This window comes from Podarcis tiliguerta, assembly GCF_965153285.1.
Source record: "Podarcis tiliguerta genome assembly, chromosome: 10".
In the NCBI taxonomy this organism is placed as follows: domain Eukaryota; kingdom Metazoa; phylum Chordata; class Lepidosauria; order Squamata; family Lacertidae; genus Podarcis; species Podarcis tiliguerta.
Genome location: NC_139543.1, coordinates 43,221,286 through 43,237,445, shown reverse-complemented (window position 1 = coordinate 43,237,445; position 16,160 = coordinate 43,221,286). Strand labels below are relative to the sequence as shown.

The 16,160-nt window shown below is 44.6% G+C and overlaps 3 protein-coding genes across 8 annotated transcripts; 2 read left to right on the top strand and 1 right to left on the bottom strand.

Moving 5' to 3' along the window:
• Window positions 1-2,543: 2,543 nt before the first annotated feature.
• PHETA2 (PH domain containing endocytic trafficking adaptor 2) lies at window positions 2,544-5,964 on the top strand. 6 transcript variants are annotated; one of them, XM_083401111.1, is made up of 3 exons: window positions 2,544-2,711; window positions 3,111-3,195; window positions 3,331-5,964. In XM_083401111.1, the coding sequence occupies exon 3, from the start codon at window positions 3,340-3,342 to the stop codon at window positions 4,135-4,137; it is 798 nt and encodes a 265-aa protein (XP_083257237.1). In that variant the 5' UTR covers window positions 2,544-2,711; window positions 3,111-3,195; window positions 3,331-3,339; the 3' UTR covers window positions 4,138-5,964. The 6 variants fall into 6 exon arrangements, with proteins under 6 accessions (XP_083257237.1, XP_083257235.1, XP_083257236.1 ...); XM_083401109.1 differs by having other exon boundaries at window positions 2,545-2,711; window positions 3,303-5,964; XM_083401110.1 differs by having other exon boundaries at window positions 2,545-2,711; window positions 3,108-3,195; window positions 3,303-5,964.
• A 706-nt stretch (window positions 5,965-6,670) lies between these two features.
• Window positions 6,671-9,791, top strand: SMDT1 (single-pass membrane protein with aspartate rich tail 1). The gene is made up of 3 exons (XM_083401114.1): window positions 6,671-6,876; window positions 8,204-8,344; window positions 9,496-9,791. The coding sequence occupies exons 1-2, from the start codon at window positions 6,739-6,741 to the stop codon at window positions 8,339-8,341; spliced, it is 276 nt and encodes a 91-aa protein (XP_083257240.1). The 5' UTR covers window positions 6,671-6,738; the 3' UTR covers window positions 8,342-8,344; window positions 9,496-9,791.
• A 2,843-nt stretch (window positions 9,792-12,634) lies between these two features.
• On the bottom strand, window positions 12,635-15,624 carry NDUFA6 (NADH:ubiquinone oxidoreductase subunit A6). The gene is made up of 3 exons (XM_083401115.1): window positions 15,450-15,624; window positions 13,597-13,712; window positions 12,635-12,841 (listed from the first exon to the last, which is right to left on the bottom strand). Exons 1-3 carry the CDS (start codon window positions 15,589-15,591, stop codon window positions 12,710-12,712), a joined length of 390 nt encoding a protein of 129 aa, XP_083257241.1. The 5' UTR covers window positions 15,592-15,624; the 3' UTR covers window positions 12,635-12,709.
• Window positions 15,625-16,160: the final 536 nt, after the last annotated feature.

Here is a 16,160-nt window from a genome sequence, read left to right as displayed (position 1 = left end):
GTACTGGGGGGGGGGGGGTTCCGAAAGGCGGCGCTTTGTCCTGGATATTAGGCTAGCTAGTCAGTCGAAAAATCTCGGGCTTTTGTATTAAAAAAAAAAAAACCCTCAACATGGGGTGTCCTAGTTTTTACTTCTTGAAATATGGCAACCCTGCCAGGAGACTGTGCCCTTTTCCAAATGCTTTAGCAACATACCCGCCTCAAAACTTCCTTCGCCCGCTTTATTTATTTTTGCGCAAGGCAGGTGTGGGAACGTCATCTTCTAACTAAACAAAAAACAAACAAAAAATCCCTTGCTTCCGAAGTAATCTGATGAGGCGCCCAACACATTGCCTCAGGGGCTGGCTTTTATTCTGCATTAAGCATCCATCCAGGTAAAACAAGCGTATGATTAAAAATAAATTAAAATCGGAGGTGTAACCATGTAACCATTTATTCAAATCAGTGGATACCAAAGCAGTTCACAACAATCAAAACTGAAATCATGCAACATTCCAATAAAACATTAAATCAACATCATCCAGAAATGGAAGGTGCTGGAATTCAGGATCACTGTCTGGAGAACTTCGGCAATGTGTGCGCGTGCGTTTTTAATAGTGTGTTTGACAAAAAGGAAAGATAGTTATGCAAATAAGGGATAGAAAGTGACATTTAGTGATTGGATAGTTTTAGAAAATTGTTACAGTTACGTTGTACTGGAGCTCTATATAAGCAGGTTGACTGAGCCCTTCAGTTCAGTTCAGTTCAGTTCTGGCCTGTGAATAAACAAGAGCTGTTTGAAGAATCGCTGTGTCTTCTGATATGTTCACCCACAACTTAACATTTTCCTATGCCCTGCTTGGCAACGTTCTCTCCCTTGTCCCTTTCCTGCTTTTTTGGTTGCTTAAAACATATCAAGGACTCGGGAAACCTTGGCTTCGCTGCCGCCTGAAGCATTTCGCCTTTGTAGTCCTCCGGAATTAAGACTGCTGGAAGAAATATGAACAACCTCAGATATTCAGATGACACAACCTTGATGGCAGAAAGTGAGGAGGAATTAAAGAACCTTTTAATGAGGGCGAAAGAGGAGAGCGCAAAATATGGTCTGAAGCTCAACATAAAAAAACCCACAAAAAAACGAAGATCATGGCCACTGGGCCCATCACCTCCTGGCAAATAGAAGAAATGGGGGCAGTGAGAGATTTTACCTTCTTGGGCTCCATGATCACTGCAGATGGTGACAGCAGTCACGAAATTAAAAGACGCCTGCTTGGGAGAAAAACAATGACAAACCTAGACAGCATCTTAAAAAGCAGAGACATCACCTTGCCAACAAAGGTCCGTATAGTTAAAGCCATGGTTTTCCCAGTAGTAATATATGGAAGTGAGAGCTGGACCATAAAGAAGGCGGATGGCGGAAGAATTGATGCTTTTGAATTCTGGTGCTGGAGGAGACTCTTGAGAGTCCCATGGACTGCAAGAAGATCAAACTCATCCATTCTTAAGGAAATCATCCCTGGAAGGACAGATCGTGAAGCTGAGGTTCCAATACTTTGGCCACCTCATGAGAAGAGAAGACTCCCTGGAAAAGACCCTGATGTTGGGAAAGATGGAGGGCACAAGGAGAAGGGGACGACACGAGATGGTTGGACAGTGTTCTAGAAGCTACCAGCATGAGTTTGACCAAACTGCAGGAGGCAGTGGAAGACAGGAGTGCCTGGCGTGCTCTGGTCCATGGGGTCACGAAGAGTCGGACACGACTAAACGACTAAACAATAACAACAACTTCGGGAGTCCGGCGCTGTTTGTTTTCTAACTGAAGGGCTTCATGCGGCAATGTGATGCCCTCTGGTGGCTATAAAGTAGCATGTACTGTATATGTTTTTAAAAGCCCATTCTGCATGTTCTGTTTATGTTTCGCACAACTTTAGCACCGACACGTTAGTGGCACCGCCAGCTTGACCCGACCTTGGCGTTGCTGTCAAGGAAGATCCTAGCGTAATAAGCAAGAGTGGCTATGGATGTAAGAGCTCTTGGGAGATCCTTATAAATTAGCACGATCATCAAGAAAACTTGTTGTATGTCCTTGTCCTGCACTTTTTTTTTTTTTGCCTTTTGCGACGAGCCCTGATCCGGCTCTTGCAAACGCTCAGGTGGGGGGCAGAGTGAGAAATATACCATTTCTCAGTAAAAATGCGATTCTTTGGGACAAAGGATCTGGGGCGCGGGGGAGCAATGCAGATACTGGGAGAGATGTGGATGTTGACTATTGAACCCATTTCACAGAGTTAAAGGAAAGATAGGGTCATGAAAGGCTTTGAAACATCCAAGGAAGAAGATTTAATCATAAAGGTCTGAGACGGCGAATCAAGTCTTCCGTGCCTGATTCTTCTATACGTGGCTTCCAAGACCTCAAGAGAAAAAGCAGAGCAGTTAGGGAGGGGGGTAGGAATGGGGGAATAAAAAAAGTGGAACCTCCGCTCTGTAATGTGAGGCGGGTTGGAAAACGTGGATTGTTAAAGAGCCTTCCCTGGGCTTGCTACTCCAGAAGCGATCTTGAGCTCCGGGTTTTGCATTACGAAATTGCTCTAAACCAATGATAGTCAGAGCTCCGCAGAGAAAGAGGGAGGACAAAACAAAACAGCCGCCTTAAAATCAACACGTTAATTAAAGCAGGGGTAACGGGGTACGCCGAAATGGATGAAGAGGTTAGAGATCCCGCGTTGGAACTAGGTAAGGTAAAAATCTGTCCCCTGGCTTTCAGAGGAGGCCTGCTCTCCCCGAGTTCAAAACCATCTTCCGCAAGCTCCGTTTTTGGGAGACCCCCCCCCACTCCACCCCACCCTGGGGACTAGGCAGGCAGCCTGATTTCTGGGGCTTTAAAAATATCTCCATCTTCTCCTGTGAGCTTTCTGACTCTGGAGACTCAGTTCAGTTGGCCATTAATCCAACTTGCTGTTACTCCAGTCTGCTTGATGGCTGTAGGTATAAAAAGGGGGAAACATCCGAATGTGGTTTCCATTCCAGCTTCCAGAAGAGGGTGCCGCTATTGATTAAAGAGGCGAAGATCTGCTGTTTTAATGGCAGTAAAAGCTAAGTGAAGTTTGCAACTTTTGTCCCTTGTTTTAGCAGAGCAGGGTACCTAGTGGCCTGAGACGAGACTGCAGCACGCATCTATCCATGGAAGAAGGCAGATCCATCAAAATCCAGGCTTTGGGTAAGACTCTCTGCTCTCTCCAACAGTATAGATGAGCTGGAATATTAGCTAAAATTATATTCCGAGTGTCACTGGGACTTTAAAATATCACTTTTTGGTGCAATCAGGAAACCTGTCTGACTCTATGCTCCTCAGGGGACCCTTATGGCAATGAAGCTGAATGAGCGCTGCGTGGCCCATTATGCCACTTGCGACTCTCCGGCAGACCACACGGGCTTTCTGTGCAAGCGTGTGGAGCGCCGCCACCACCACCATCACACCAGTTCCTACCACCGCTGCTGGTTCATCCTCAAAGGCAACTTGCTTTTCTACTTCGAGGAGCAGCAGAGCCGTGAACCCCTGGGTCTCATTGTGCTGGAGGGCTGCACGGTGGAGCTGTGTGAGGCCGCTGAGGAGTTTGCCTTCGCTATCCGCTTCGATGGCAGTGGCGGCAAGGCCTATGTGTTGGTTGCTGATTGCCAGGCTGCGATGGAGGTTTGGGTGAAGGCCCTTTCCAGGGCCAGCTTTGATTACATGAGGCTCGTGGTTAAGGAACTCGAGAAGCAGCTGGAGGAAGCGCGGAAGAGCTTAGTCACCTGTCACAAATCTCCAAAGAGACCTTCCTCTGGCTGGAAGCGACATCTTTCCAGTTCCACAGCAGTACCCCTCCAGGAGCACCCTGTCATCTCAGAAAATGGGTACTCCACATGGGCCAACGGTTGCACTGTCGCAGGAGCTGTTTTGGACCATGATGTGGGGTATCTGAAACCCCCGCCTTTACCCCCTCGCCGAAGACCAGCTTGCAGCAGTGCAGGTGGAATGCTTGCTCCAGGCCTTGGTTCTGCTGTGCAGGAAAGCCCGGTGTCTCCAGAGACAGCCTGTTTCTCAAAATTGCACGATTGGTACGGTCAGGAGATAGCAGAGGCGAGGATGGAATGGCTGCAAAGCCAGAATGTATTGTGAACATATTGAGGAAAGTATTTTGGGATGTGGGGAAGAGGGAGGGAAGGAAAGAGAAAAATAGAAGCAAAACAAGTTTTCACAGACCTCTTGGTGCACTTGTGGATTTGCTCTTGGCCAACAAAATTGCCAAAGAACCTATATTGCTTTCTGGAATAGTGGATTGCAAATATATGTATGTTCTAGGTTACTCTCAAAATATAGTCTCCCCATGGGGATCTTGAAATGCCCAGAATATCTCTGAAAATTAACCATGCACCATCTGTATCTCAAGCAGTGTTAGCAAAAGGCTATGGCATACTTATTTCACTACTTCTTTTGCACTGTGCTGTAAAGCTCAAGTTGGCGCTCTCATGTTTCAAGTGGCTTCTTAACACGAGAGGAATTTGAATTTCTGTTGAGCCATACAATTCTCTTAATGACATTCAATCTATATATTCCAGTTGCTTTGAGCCTTGTGTTAGACTAATAATACCAATCATTTATACAGCACATTTCAAATATCCAATAATCTTCACATACATAAAGGTTACTGACAACAATCTGAAAAGGTAGGCTAGTATATTTATCGCCATATGGAGAGCAAAGCAAATTGCCTAAGACCACCTCTTGCCGAGGTGAAATTTGATCCAGTAGTTTCACACTATTAGTCACAGTGTTGCCCTAGAGTAGACATTACAAAATGCTTCCAAGATCCATAACCAAGGAATCCTGCACTTTTAGGGCTTTTACTACATTTTAGTCAGTATTTGAAGATAACCTCTTCAAGAGGCAACATGACCTAGATCTGAGTAAGTGAACCAACAAATTAGGGACAGTTGCTCCCACATACTAACATCATAATGTGTGACCATTTAATTACATGGAATGCCAGCAGTAGGCAGAGCAGATGTTAGCATTGTAGTGTAGTCTAGTTTCCACATGCACTTGCACATATCTTTCTATCCAATTGGAGTTCAAGAACCTGCTCTAGCCAGGTTGCAATCAGGGTGCAAAGCAGAGCCAGGGAGGGGTGTGGTTTGGGGAATGTTCTAAGGCCCTATGGAGAAACCTGGAGAGCCACATTTGTCCCTTGGCCCTGTTGTTCTGACCTACACAATAGTATCCCAAGGAAGCCGCTAATGTGTACATAGCCTGATTAGGGTGAAGAACAGTATAAACCTAGACTTCTCAGCCATCTCAACTGCCATCACTGAGTTGTGAGTTTTGTAGTCATAAGTCCATGAACTTCAATTTAAATGATGCCAATAGGCACTGGATTCATGTTCTATGGTGTCCAGTATACACTGCCTTTATATCATATTGCTGCATTCTGATTTTTGGGATCAGGTTTGTTCTTTAGCATTCTTGCACATTAGTGACTTTAACTATAACTAATTGGCCAACCAAACCACTGTTTACCAAGTCATCCTGGGCTCAGACCAGTGCTGGTAATAACCAGTTGCAACGTTCAAATGGAATGACTATCCCTGCTGGGAGGGAAGAACCACCATGACTGTTTTTAATATGATAAAATCAAGTTACCATGGCAAATAATATGTCACTTCCAGCAGTGAAAATTGTTAATGTTTTGAAGGAAGATAGTAATATAGCCACTCCAAAGAAAAAAATTCTGATCTGCAATAATGTTAGCAGCAGCCAGAATATACCTGCTAAGGTCGTACAACAAATGGAAGCTAATAACTTCATGGTGCTCTACATACACCCTTGAATTACACTTTTTTGTATGTTTGCATGGGTTATGTTTTACACTTAAAATAAGAATATACACTACTGTTTCATAGTTATTTGTAGTACAAATTTATTCTTGAATAAACTTTTTAATATATATATTGTAGTGTTTGGCTGCACAGTGATGAGAATGTGTCTTGAGTTCCCTCCCTGGGCGTTCTAACATTATTAGTGTCCTGCAGGATCAGACCAAGTATTTACCTAGCCTACTTTCCAATGTACCACAGATGCCAATCAGATACCCAGTCTGGCAAGCCCTCTGCTGTTCTGTAGCCACAGCCCCCTCCACTCTTGTGGGTAACAAACTTAATTTATTTACAGATTTATATACTCTCTTCACTAAAATGGTCACAGGGTTGTTTACAAAAATAAACGTGATGTAAAAACATGATGCACAATAAACAGAAACATTAGGACAATTCACACACACACACACACACATTTAACATCACAGAAATGTGATAAGCCCTTTCAAAGGAATATAAAGAGTAAAGCGGCACTTCATTGACAGGGGACCTCTCTGAATATTGGCAAAGCAAATAAACAAAGTTACAGGTAACTGGATTAGAGTTGGCAAAAGTAGGAACTCCTATTGTTTGGGGTCAAGCCCGATAAGCTAAAACATAAGATTTCTTTGTTGGGTTTTCTGGGCACTTTCGCCCTGAGGGACATTTCAAATAGGAACCAAGAAACGACCCATCCGAGGCGATGAGAGCAATCTCTATATTTTTCGAATCTCTGTGGCATCACTCCTGCCACGCGCGCCCTAGAGGTATTTTATTCCTTCATCCACATATCGCGAGATTTGAGAAAGCGCCTCCCATCCTTCCGACACTTCGGACGCGTCGCTATAGCGGTAGGGCTACAGAGAAGATGGCTGGGCGCCTGTGGGCAGCGGCAGGGAGCTGGGCGAGGCCCCGCGGGAGCCAGAGGGGCCCCTCAGTGACCGCTGCCCCCTCGCGAAATATCACCGTCACCCGGACTGGCGCCATCTTGCCCAAGCCCGTCAAAGTGAGTGCGCCAAGGGGAGCCTCGGGTCGCGGAGGGGAGACGAGCTGGGAGTGAAGCCAGCCAATCGCTCATCGGGATGGGCTGCCGGTCTTGGAGGACGTTGTGTCAGCCAATGGCTTGAAAGGATTGTTGGCTTGGCAGATGGTTTGCCCAATGGATAAGGCGGCAGGGGCGGGCTTTAGAACAGAAGCACCACTAGGAAATGATCCCGTAAGGATCAGTAAGACAAGAGCCATAGGGGGATAGTGAGCGCTTCCTCCCTTCTCCTGCCTGTGGGCTCCGGGGGGGGGGGGGCGGTCATTTATAAAAAAAGGTGTTTTTGTGTGTTTCCTTTTCCTCCTTTACCTCGGTTGAAGCCGGAAGGGGGAGACCTTTTCCCGAAGATCCTGTCTTCCTGTCCCTTTTGTTTCTTGTAGCAGGTGACAGGAAATGTTAGTAATGCGGATGACTGATACCTGGCCGACTACTTTCATGTCAAGTTGCATTTGACAACTATGAAGTGGGATGGACCAGCCAGTTTTTGTCAGGTGTCTGGAATGTGGCCTTTCAGAGCCCTTTCCCTGCCCCCTCCGCGCAGCTTCCAGGAGAAACGTTTTAAGGGAAGCCCCACATTTGGCTTTCAGAAGCTCCACAGGCACTTGTCTAGAAAATAGGGGCTGCAAGGAGGAGCAGATGAGAGTGGGTCCAAAAACGGTAGGCAAAGGTAATTGCCAGGAACCCGAGAAAAAGGGGGAGGTGAGCTAACATGACCCATAGAATAAAGGATTTTCGCTGCTGTGTTCAAAATGAATTTTAGGTGCTTCTAAAATAAGTTGGTAATCACTGCTGCAGTACATTGAGTAATGCTGTTATACAGTACTGCACTTATGTTTTCCATTATTTGAGTTTCATGCTTTGAATTGAGAGCAAAACTGTTTTGCTGGATCATTTACTACAGTAGGTTCCTCCGCCCATGAGGAAAACACTTTGGAGTATCTGATAATATGCAAACTTTTAGTTTTCCTATTTATGTATTTAGGATATAAAATGTGTTGCTGGCTTAATACTAATATTCAGTTTTGTTCTTTTTTTTTTACTTAGTTTTTCCATATATTTGAAGACATTTTTACAAATATTTTTCTATGTGGGTTTAAACGTGAATTAGTAGAATATGTGCTATTATTTATGGGTGCAAGCATTTGAAGGGTAATGGCATTTCTTTAAATCTTTCTATCAGCTCTAGACTTATGTACGTTGGCAGCTTTGTAGAGATTTGTTGATGACCAACTTTTTCTGCAGGACTTGCATGGAAAGAGATATTAAACTGGTTCTCAATTAATCTCTGCAGATGCCCTTTGGTCTCCTTCGTGTGTTTGCCATTGTAATTCCCTTCCTCTATGTTGGGACACAAATCAGCAAAAACTTTGCAGCCTTGCTAGAGGAACATGATATTTTTGTACCAGAAGATGACGACGACGATGATTAATAGGTATGGCTATAGATAAAAGCAGAAACTTGATCTGAAGTTGCCCCCTTCATTTGATGTAGGATGAGTGAAACCATAATAAAACACTTGGAGACAATCCTTCATTGGTAAACCTGTTAGGTCAAAACAGATACCCAGAAACTCCAGCTATACTTACATTCTCATGAAAACTGGTACTAACATGTGGAGTATGAGTGTACAAGATAGGCAAGAAATGAATCTGGTTGCATCTCAACCTCTCATACACTGTCCTACAGGTGGGGAACGTCAGAGCTGAGTGCTGAATGTACCTCTTTCCAGGACAATCCCCTCACCAGCCCTGCTCCTCATCCTTGTGCTTTTGCCTGGCTGGAATGTGTCCTTGAACTGTTAGAATGTCTGCTTAGTGAATGAAAGATGGGAAGTATGGGTGTGTATGTGTAGAAACCTCTTGATTTTTGCCTGGCTGGAATGCAGTCAGCTGCATAAAGAGTTGCAGCCAATGCCCCATCCAGCACTGGCATGCACCCCCAAAAGCTCTTGCAAGGGAATGTAGCCTTAAGACTGAAACAGTTTCCCCACCCTGCATGTCCCTACAATGTTTGCAGTGAAGGCCACTGAGAAGCTCATCTTTTTTTATTGGAGTAGTTGCAGCAGCCTTTGAAATCTCTTCTCCCCCTTATCATAGCACATATATACCCCTAGATCACAATTCCTGTCCTAAAAGCACTTTTTCCTACCTTTCCTTTCCCATTCTTTTATTCCTAGTATTTTTCTTTCCCATTATTTTATTCCTAGTTTTATTCCTATATAATAAACTAAGCATAGGCAAACAGTTCTGCTTATAATTTAGTTACTATTTTGTCTTACTTTTTGTGAGTATAATTTTGAAAGAATTACAGCTGACTAGACAATAAATTCATTAGGCCATGACCAAAATGTTTACACTGATTTGGCAATATCACTGTTCTATATGCTAAATACACTTGCCAATGTCACAGTGAACTTGTTTTAATAAGCTGCGTGTTGTATAGAAAGCAGCAAACAGTATGTTTATAATATGCACAATACTGGTGTTCTTTGCCATTCTCTAATTTTTGCAAAGCTAGTATCCTACGGGTTGAACATGGGGCCAATTCTGCAGTGTGAAATAACATATTCTTGTTTCTTTACAGGGTTAAAATAGGAGAAAACAAGAGCGAAAGCCATAGACAACTATTCTGATGTCAATGTCTAGTCATGGCCCCTCTTTTCAGTTTTTAAAGAAGACATTTTGGGAGAGTTGGACCCCCATTCTACCAGTAAATGCTCTGTGCATGTGTAAATGAGGATTGGCTACCTACATAGGCAGAATATTTCCTTGGTTCAGCAATCATTGTATGTAACACCTAGTTCATGAGAGTGCTTGGAACCCTGTTCTAATGAGTGTGAAGAAATGATTTAGATTGCAAATAAAGAGTAACAGACCAAGGCTTACATCTCTTCTTTAAATTGTCCTAGGTTGCACGCAGGGATCCAAGTGTGATTAAGTATTATTGCACCATACCTTTGCTGAAAAGCATTAATAATTTCAATTCTCTTTCACCCTTTTACATCATCATCTTCTTCTTCTTCTTCTTCTTCTTCTTTTTGAGAAACTGCAAATACTATGTTTAACATAAAAAGTAACTTTATTTAACTCGGCTAGACTGACTTGCTCCAAAAAAAGAAGCAGCAGCACAAATACTTCTTTTTTGAATCTTGATATCTAATAGTGAGCAGAAGCCCTTTGATATCAGGCACTGTTTTATGTTGGTGTACAGTAAATGATTATGCCATAACTTTTCGAACTTGACGTGTTACAGTATTGACTCAGAAGTGGTATCTTGAGTTCATGTCACTTACCAAAGTCTAGAGATGCATGCAAGTCTAAGTTCTGATAAAATTAACTTAACATTTGGCAAAGAGGAATTGCTTCCTGTATCATCAATTTACCTAAACATTATTTTTATTTCTACCACATGTTTTTCCTATGCTCTGAAGGTCAATGGGATTAGAGTCTGTGGATTCAAAAATGGATTGTCACTTTTCAGTACACATGCCTCATTCATCCCTGGCTTATGCCATGTTTGCTTAAAAAAAATGATGACTGCTAGCCCTGCTATGAAATAATTGCACACATGATCCTACTTGCATAATCTTGTATTGAACAATGAATATTGTTCAGAGCAATTGGGGACATTACTACCCTCTTACTTCAGATAAGCAGGATTTTCTTGTGGGAGCTTTTGAAGAAGGAAGAATCGGAGGCCACAGCAGTACTGCAGCATGCAGTTCTACCACAGGAGGGCTCCCTTGCATAGTGGGAAGGAATACAGTACAGTGGTACCTCGGGTTAAGTACTTAATTCGTTCTGGAGGTCTGTACTTAACCTGAAACTGTTCTTAACCTGAAGCACCACTTTAGCTAATGGGGCCTCCTGCTGCTGTCATGCTGCCGGAGCACGATTTCTGTTCTCATCCTGAAGCAAAGTTCTTAACCTGAAGCACTATTTCTGGGTTAGCGGAGTCTGTAACCTGAAGCGTATGTAACCCGAGGTACCACTGTATTAAATAACCACGAAAGTTGGGTTAAGGAGCATTAAACTACTTGCATAATAGGTGTCATTTTTTTACACTTGTATTTGGGATGGTTGGAATAGGGCTCAGCTTTCATAGACGGAATGGGGGGGGGGGAAGGAAGCCCCAAAATAACTCTCCTGGCAAGCAAAGGAAATTATTGGAAGCCTTAAGCTACAAACTCATAAGTGTAATCAAGTTGGCTTAATGGCTGGCTGCTTTCTGGTTGCTGAATTAAAGAAATGTTACTGCAAGGCAGGCAGAAGACTCAATAGGCTGAGAAATCATTCCTCAGTAAAGCGTCAGTGTGGTGATAGTATTTCAAGGGCAGTAACAGAAATTAGGCTAAACTATCTGCACAAAGAAAGCAGGCAGGATAAAAGTGAGCTATTTATTTGCTGCCAGATTATTCTCAAGATTGCTCAGGTTTGGCTTACAAGTCTTTCCAAGGGCAGGGACACCCAGGCTGTAGAGTTAACAGTTGGATTGCTAAAACTACTCACCAGTTTAGTGCTGTTTTACTTAATGGTATTAAAGTAAATGTATTACATACTCATGGTATGGCAAGACACCCAGTACCAATGGGTTCCAGATTTTCTGGGAGAGGACTCCGGGAAGCAAGAAAAGCCCATTGTAATATATCAACCTGCCTTTTGGATAGCCCAAGGGTTACCACTTATGTTTTAAGCTTTTGCAAAACTCCATTAACGTGTTCCAGGTTTCTCTTTCTGGAAAAATACATGTTCAACTATTAATAGTACATTATTGAACCAAATCTTTATGATTTTATCGGAGCCAATGCATCCTGGATTGAAGTACATATGGTAAAAGGTAAAGGACCCCTGGATGGTTAAGTCCAGTCAAAGGTGACTATGGGTTGCGGCCCTCATCTTGCTTCAGGCCAAGAGAGTCAGTGTTTGTCCAGACAGCTTTCCAGGTCATGTGGCCCTCATGACTAAACTGCTTCTGGCACAACAGAACACCATGACAGAAGCCAGAGCGCACAGAAACGCTGTTTACTTTCCCGCTGCAGCAGTACCTATTTATCTACTTGCACTAGTGTGCTTTCAAACTGCTAGGTTGGCAGAAACTGGGACAGAGCAACGGAAACTCACCCTATTGTGTGGATTCAAACCACTGAACTTCCAATCGGCAAGCCCAAGAGGCTCAGTGGCTTAGACCACAGCGCCACCTGCGTCCCGTGAAAGTACATATACAGTGGTACCTCTACTTGCGTTCACCTCTGATTACATATCCTTTGGGATACGTACGCGGTAAACCCGGAAGTATTTTTCCAGGTTTCGCCGCACGCATGTGTGCAGAAGCGCTCTACGTGCCATGCGCAGAAGCGGCACCTCCGGTTGCGAATTCCTCGGGATGCAACCGGAGCTCTGGAACGGATCCCGTTTGCAACCGGAGGTACCACTGTGTTCTACTACTGAACACAATCTTTCCCACACAGACTTCTAACCTCTTTGTTCTTTGAGTACCGAATCATTTTAACTTTATTCAAATGGGACTAACTTTGAAGTACATTTGCATAGGACTCCAGCATGTTTTTTAGGTACCAGTTGCAACAAGGGTACTGTACACCAAGGCTATCATAAGTAGATAATGCATGAAAAGAATCAAGGATGGCTGAAGCATCTGCACCAAGAATTCAGAACCAGTATGGAACAGAGAGTACCAGCATGGCTACCTCCCAGCTGAAGAGCTCTTCAATATACAGGGCTTTATTTGGAACAGAAGCAGACGAACATACAGTATCACAACTCCACAAAGTTCATTTAGTTCATGGGTCATGGCCTGCATAGAACTTGGACAGGAAGTCCTTGGGTCGTGGCGATTCTGTCTCATGAAAATACCTCATTAAATGGGTCCGTTGTTTCCATACGTGAATAGTCTCTTGGAGTTCCATTTTCCCCTATATCAGACAGAAAAAGGCGAAAGGTGTTTAAATTGGCCTGTTACTACAATAATTTATTATGCTAATACAGGGTAGGCACAACTATCAGGTTTCTATGAAATTGGGATTTTTAAGAACCAAATGGACATGACATGACAGTGGAGGTTCGTTGTGAAACTGTTGCATTACATGCTGTATGCTTGAAGAAATATATAGTGAGCTGTAGGCAAAGGTATTGTCCTTACCACATTGCTACTGACTCAAAATACTTTTAAAGATTGGGAGCAAAGCAGACACAGCAGATGGGGAAGTATTTTGAAAGGTTCTGCCACTTCAGATTTAGATTTGGACACTGATTCCTTTGGTATATAGTAAAACTATAGTCTCATGCTCCATGATGGTGGCACTACTGTACAGTAAAGAAGGCATAACTGGTCAGCACTCTGGGGCACGCCAGTTGTGTCAGGAAGGACATAAGCAGGCTCTCTCCTAAACTTGGATAAGACCACAGGAATATGGCTTGTTTCTGTGATGACACAGCGTTTGAAACCCCACATTTAGAGACACACCTATTTGCAAGACACGGTTTAGCTTACATAAAGAAAAAGTCATGTATCATTTATGATGGAAAGAGGCATTCTCTTAAGTCTGTTATGGGCTTTCACCCCCTTCTCCATTTCTACAGGGGTCTGAAAACTACTTTTGCTTTTTATCTCTATATACCAGACATCCTATGCTTGCTTTGAATTTAAGGCAAATGTTATTTAATTTACCTTAATAACGAGCATATCAATAACTCGAGGGTCTGTGGCATGGGCATTCTTCATGAACAACTCTCGCACCTTATCCCGGCCCTGTTTCACTGAGATGTCCAGCTGGTATAGATGCACTAGATGATAAACAAAAAATAATAATGGGTGAGAAAATGAGTGTTAGGTCTTAACTTAAAAACTTACTTTTTACACATTTACTGCTTCCAATTGAACACAGTTCAACTAGTGGGCTGTTTTATTCCATTCCATGGAAAGCGAGCTCTAATCAAACGGAAGATCTAATAGGTGTTAACAACCCATTAAGTTACAGGAAAGACAAAAGCCCACAGCTGTCATGAGCAAGGTCCTTCAAGCTTTCGTGACATGTAACTGTTACTCCCATCTTGTAGTGTGAACCAACACTATTCTCCATAAGAACCGCCCCATACATGCCACCAGGTTGGCACCAGTGGCATACAGTCCATGGAACGGAGGAACTAGCCTAATCCCCAAAGTTCCTGGTAAAATATTCACACACCTCCCTCCATGCTCCCTCCTCCTCCCTTCTCTTCCTCCAGCCCTCCTTGAACCTTACTCGCTTAGCCTCTTTCTTCGTTTAGCTGCTCTACCCAAGCTGCTCAGAGGGTTGTACTCCTTGCACAGAGCTACACTCCTTGTAGTCCTTTGTCCTGGTTGGTGTCAGCACTTCCCTTCCTCCAGGTTGCCTATGCCAAACAGCGCCCAGCAGCAGCACAGCCCACAGCACACAAAACATCCGATGTGATGCACGTGGGGCAGAGACCCTGAAGGTCAAAAGCAGTGCCTTCTTTTTGTTGAGGCACCCAGCTGCTGTCTTCCCCAACCATGCAGAGGCCAGCCAGGGGACCCCAACCATCCCCACTTAGGGGGTGAGGAGGAGAAAGGGCATGGAACAACCCTGATGTCACAAGCAGGTCTTTATAAAAGGGCTCTTTTTAAGAACTACATTTTTACGGTAGCTGATACAGTGCAGGAGTAGCTGTTTAAAAAATAGTAATAATCAGGCAGCTTGAGTTTGAAGGGGGGAATTCAGCCTTTACATAGCTGCCACAGCGGCATCCTTAGCAGCGGGTCTTGAGTAAACCTCATGTTTGTCCTCCTACCCTTACCTTGTCCCCTGGAGTGAGTGCACATTGGCGCCCTAATTATGGGTAGGCAAACAAAGGCCCAGAGGCCTGATCCAGCCCAATCGCCTTCTAAATCCAGCCCGTGGACGGTCCGGGAATTAGCGTGTTTTTACATGAGCAGAATGTGTGCTTTTATTTAAAATGCATCTCTGGGTTATTTGTGGGGCATAGGAATTCGTTCATTATAATTTTTTTCAAATTACAGTGCGGGCCCCCCACAAGGTCTGAGGGACAGTGGACCGGCCCCCTGCTGAAAAAGTCTGCCGACCCCTGGCCTAATTGTTCCCCTACCACAAATGTCACCGCACGCACTGGTGGGCAGATATCCTGAATGGATCAAAGGCACACCATCTTAGTATCCTAACCGCCGCTAACGCTGAACCAACCCTTCTTTGGGTACTCGCAGTCGCCAGTGCAGATGGCATGATGCGCCGTAGGCTGGGATGGCGTGACCCGAAGTGTCAGAGAGGAGGGTGACACGAGTGGGAAGGGGGGAAGCAGTCGAAGCAGGGAAGCGATCCGCCTTCCCGCCCTTGGTTTTAGTTCTGAGCAGGCCACTCTCTCGGCAGCGGCCTCAAAGGAAAGGGAGTTCGGGGAAGCGGGGAAATTTGGGGAGGGGGCGCAGCCCGCGACGACGCCCTCCCGCCCGTCCCCCTCGGGACGCGACCTTGAGGCGGAGGTCGCTCGCCTGCAGCCGCGCCTCCTCACCAGCGTTTGGTATTTCTCGGTACCAAGCCCTATACAGTTCTCGCACGCGCCGTTTGGCCTCCGCCAAGTCCCGGCTGAAGATCGGCTTGACAGCTGCCCTCGCGGCGGCCGCCGCTACCTTCCCGGCTCCGGGCGCCGCCATCTTGTCCGGCCTGATACGCCCCGCCTACCCATCCCCGCACGGATGTTTTCCGTACAGAGTTCGAGGGCGCTCGAGTGCCATTGGCTGAGAGCTGCGCTGTTTCTTCAAGGCTCGCCAGCCATTGGGCGGTGGGAGTTTGGACTGGCGAAGCCTTCCGGGTTTTGTCCTTGAGGATGGGGGTCGCGCTCTCTTTCTTCTTGGTTTCATTATCACCAATTGAATGAAATGTTTAAGTAAAAGATAAAGAAAAAAGGTTTTTCAGAAGATGGTTCGAAATTCAAAAGAGCTACATTATGAAATAATGAGAAATTAGTCTCAAAGATTTATAAAAATTTTATAGAGTTGGCGACAAAAGATGAGATGATAAAAGCAACTATAACTCATTGGGCAATTGATATTGGCCACAATACATATAGAAATGAGAGTTTGGTAGAGATTATGTATAACGCTGTGGGTTAATCCACAGAGCCTAGGACTTGCTGATCAGAAGGTTGGTGGTTCGAATCCCCGTGACGGGTGAGCGCCTGTTGCTCGGTCCCAGCTCCTGCCAACCTAGCAGTTTGAAAGCA

What these genes read in the sequence shown, in the direction of transcription:
- SMDT1 (XM_083401114.1), top strand. Translation starts at nt 6,739, where the DNA reads ATGGCTGGGCGCCTGTGGGCAGCGGCAGGGAGCTGGGCGAGGCCCCGC. An exon ending in TCTTGCCCAAGCCCGTCAAA is followed by an intron (nt 6,877 to 8,203) that starts GTGAGTGCGCCA and finishes TAATCTCTGCAG; the next exon opens with ATGCCCTTTGGTCTCCTTCG.
- NDUFA6 (XM_083401115.1), bottom strand. Translation starts at nt 15,591, where the DNA reads ATGGCGGCGCCCGGAGCCGGGAAGGTAGCGGCGGCCGCCGCGAGGGCA. An exon ending in CCGAGAAATACCAAACGCTG is followed by an intron (nt 13,713 to 15,449) that starts GTGAGGAGGCGC and finishes TTTATCATCTAG; the next exon opens with TGCATCTATACCAGCTGGAC. An exon ending in TTGATATGCTCGTTATTAAG is followed by an intron (nt 12,842 to 13,596) that starts GTAAATTAAATA and finishes TGTCTGATATAG; the next exon opens with GGGAAAATGGAACTCCAAGA.
- PHETA2 (XM_083401111.1), top strand. Translation starts at nt 3,340, where the DNA reads ATGGCAATGAAGCTGAATGAGCGCTGCGTGGCCCATTATGCCACTTGC.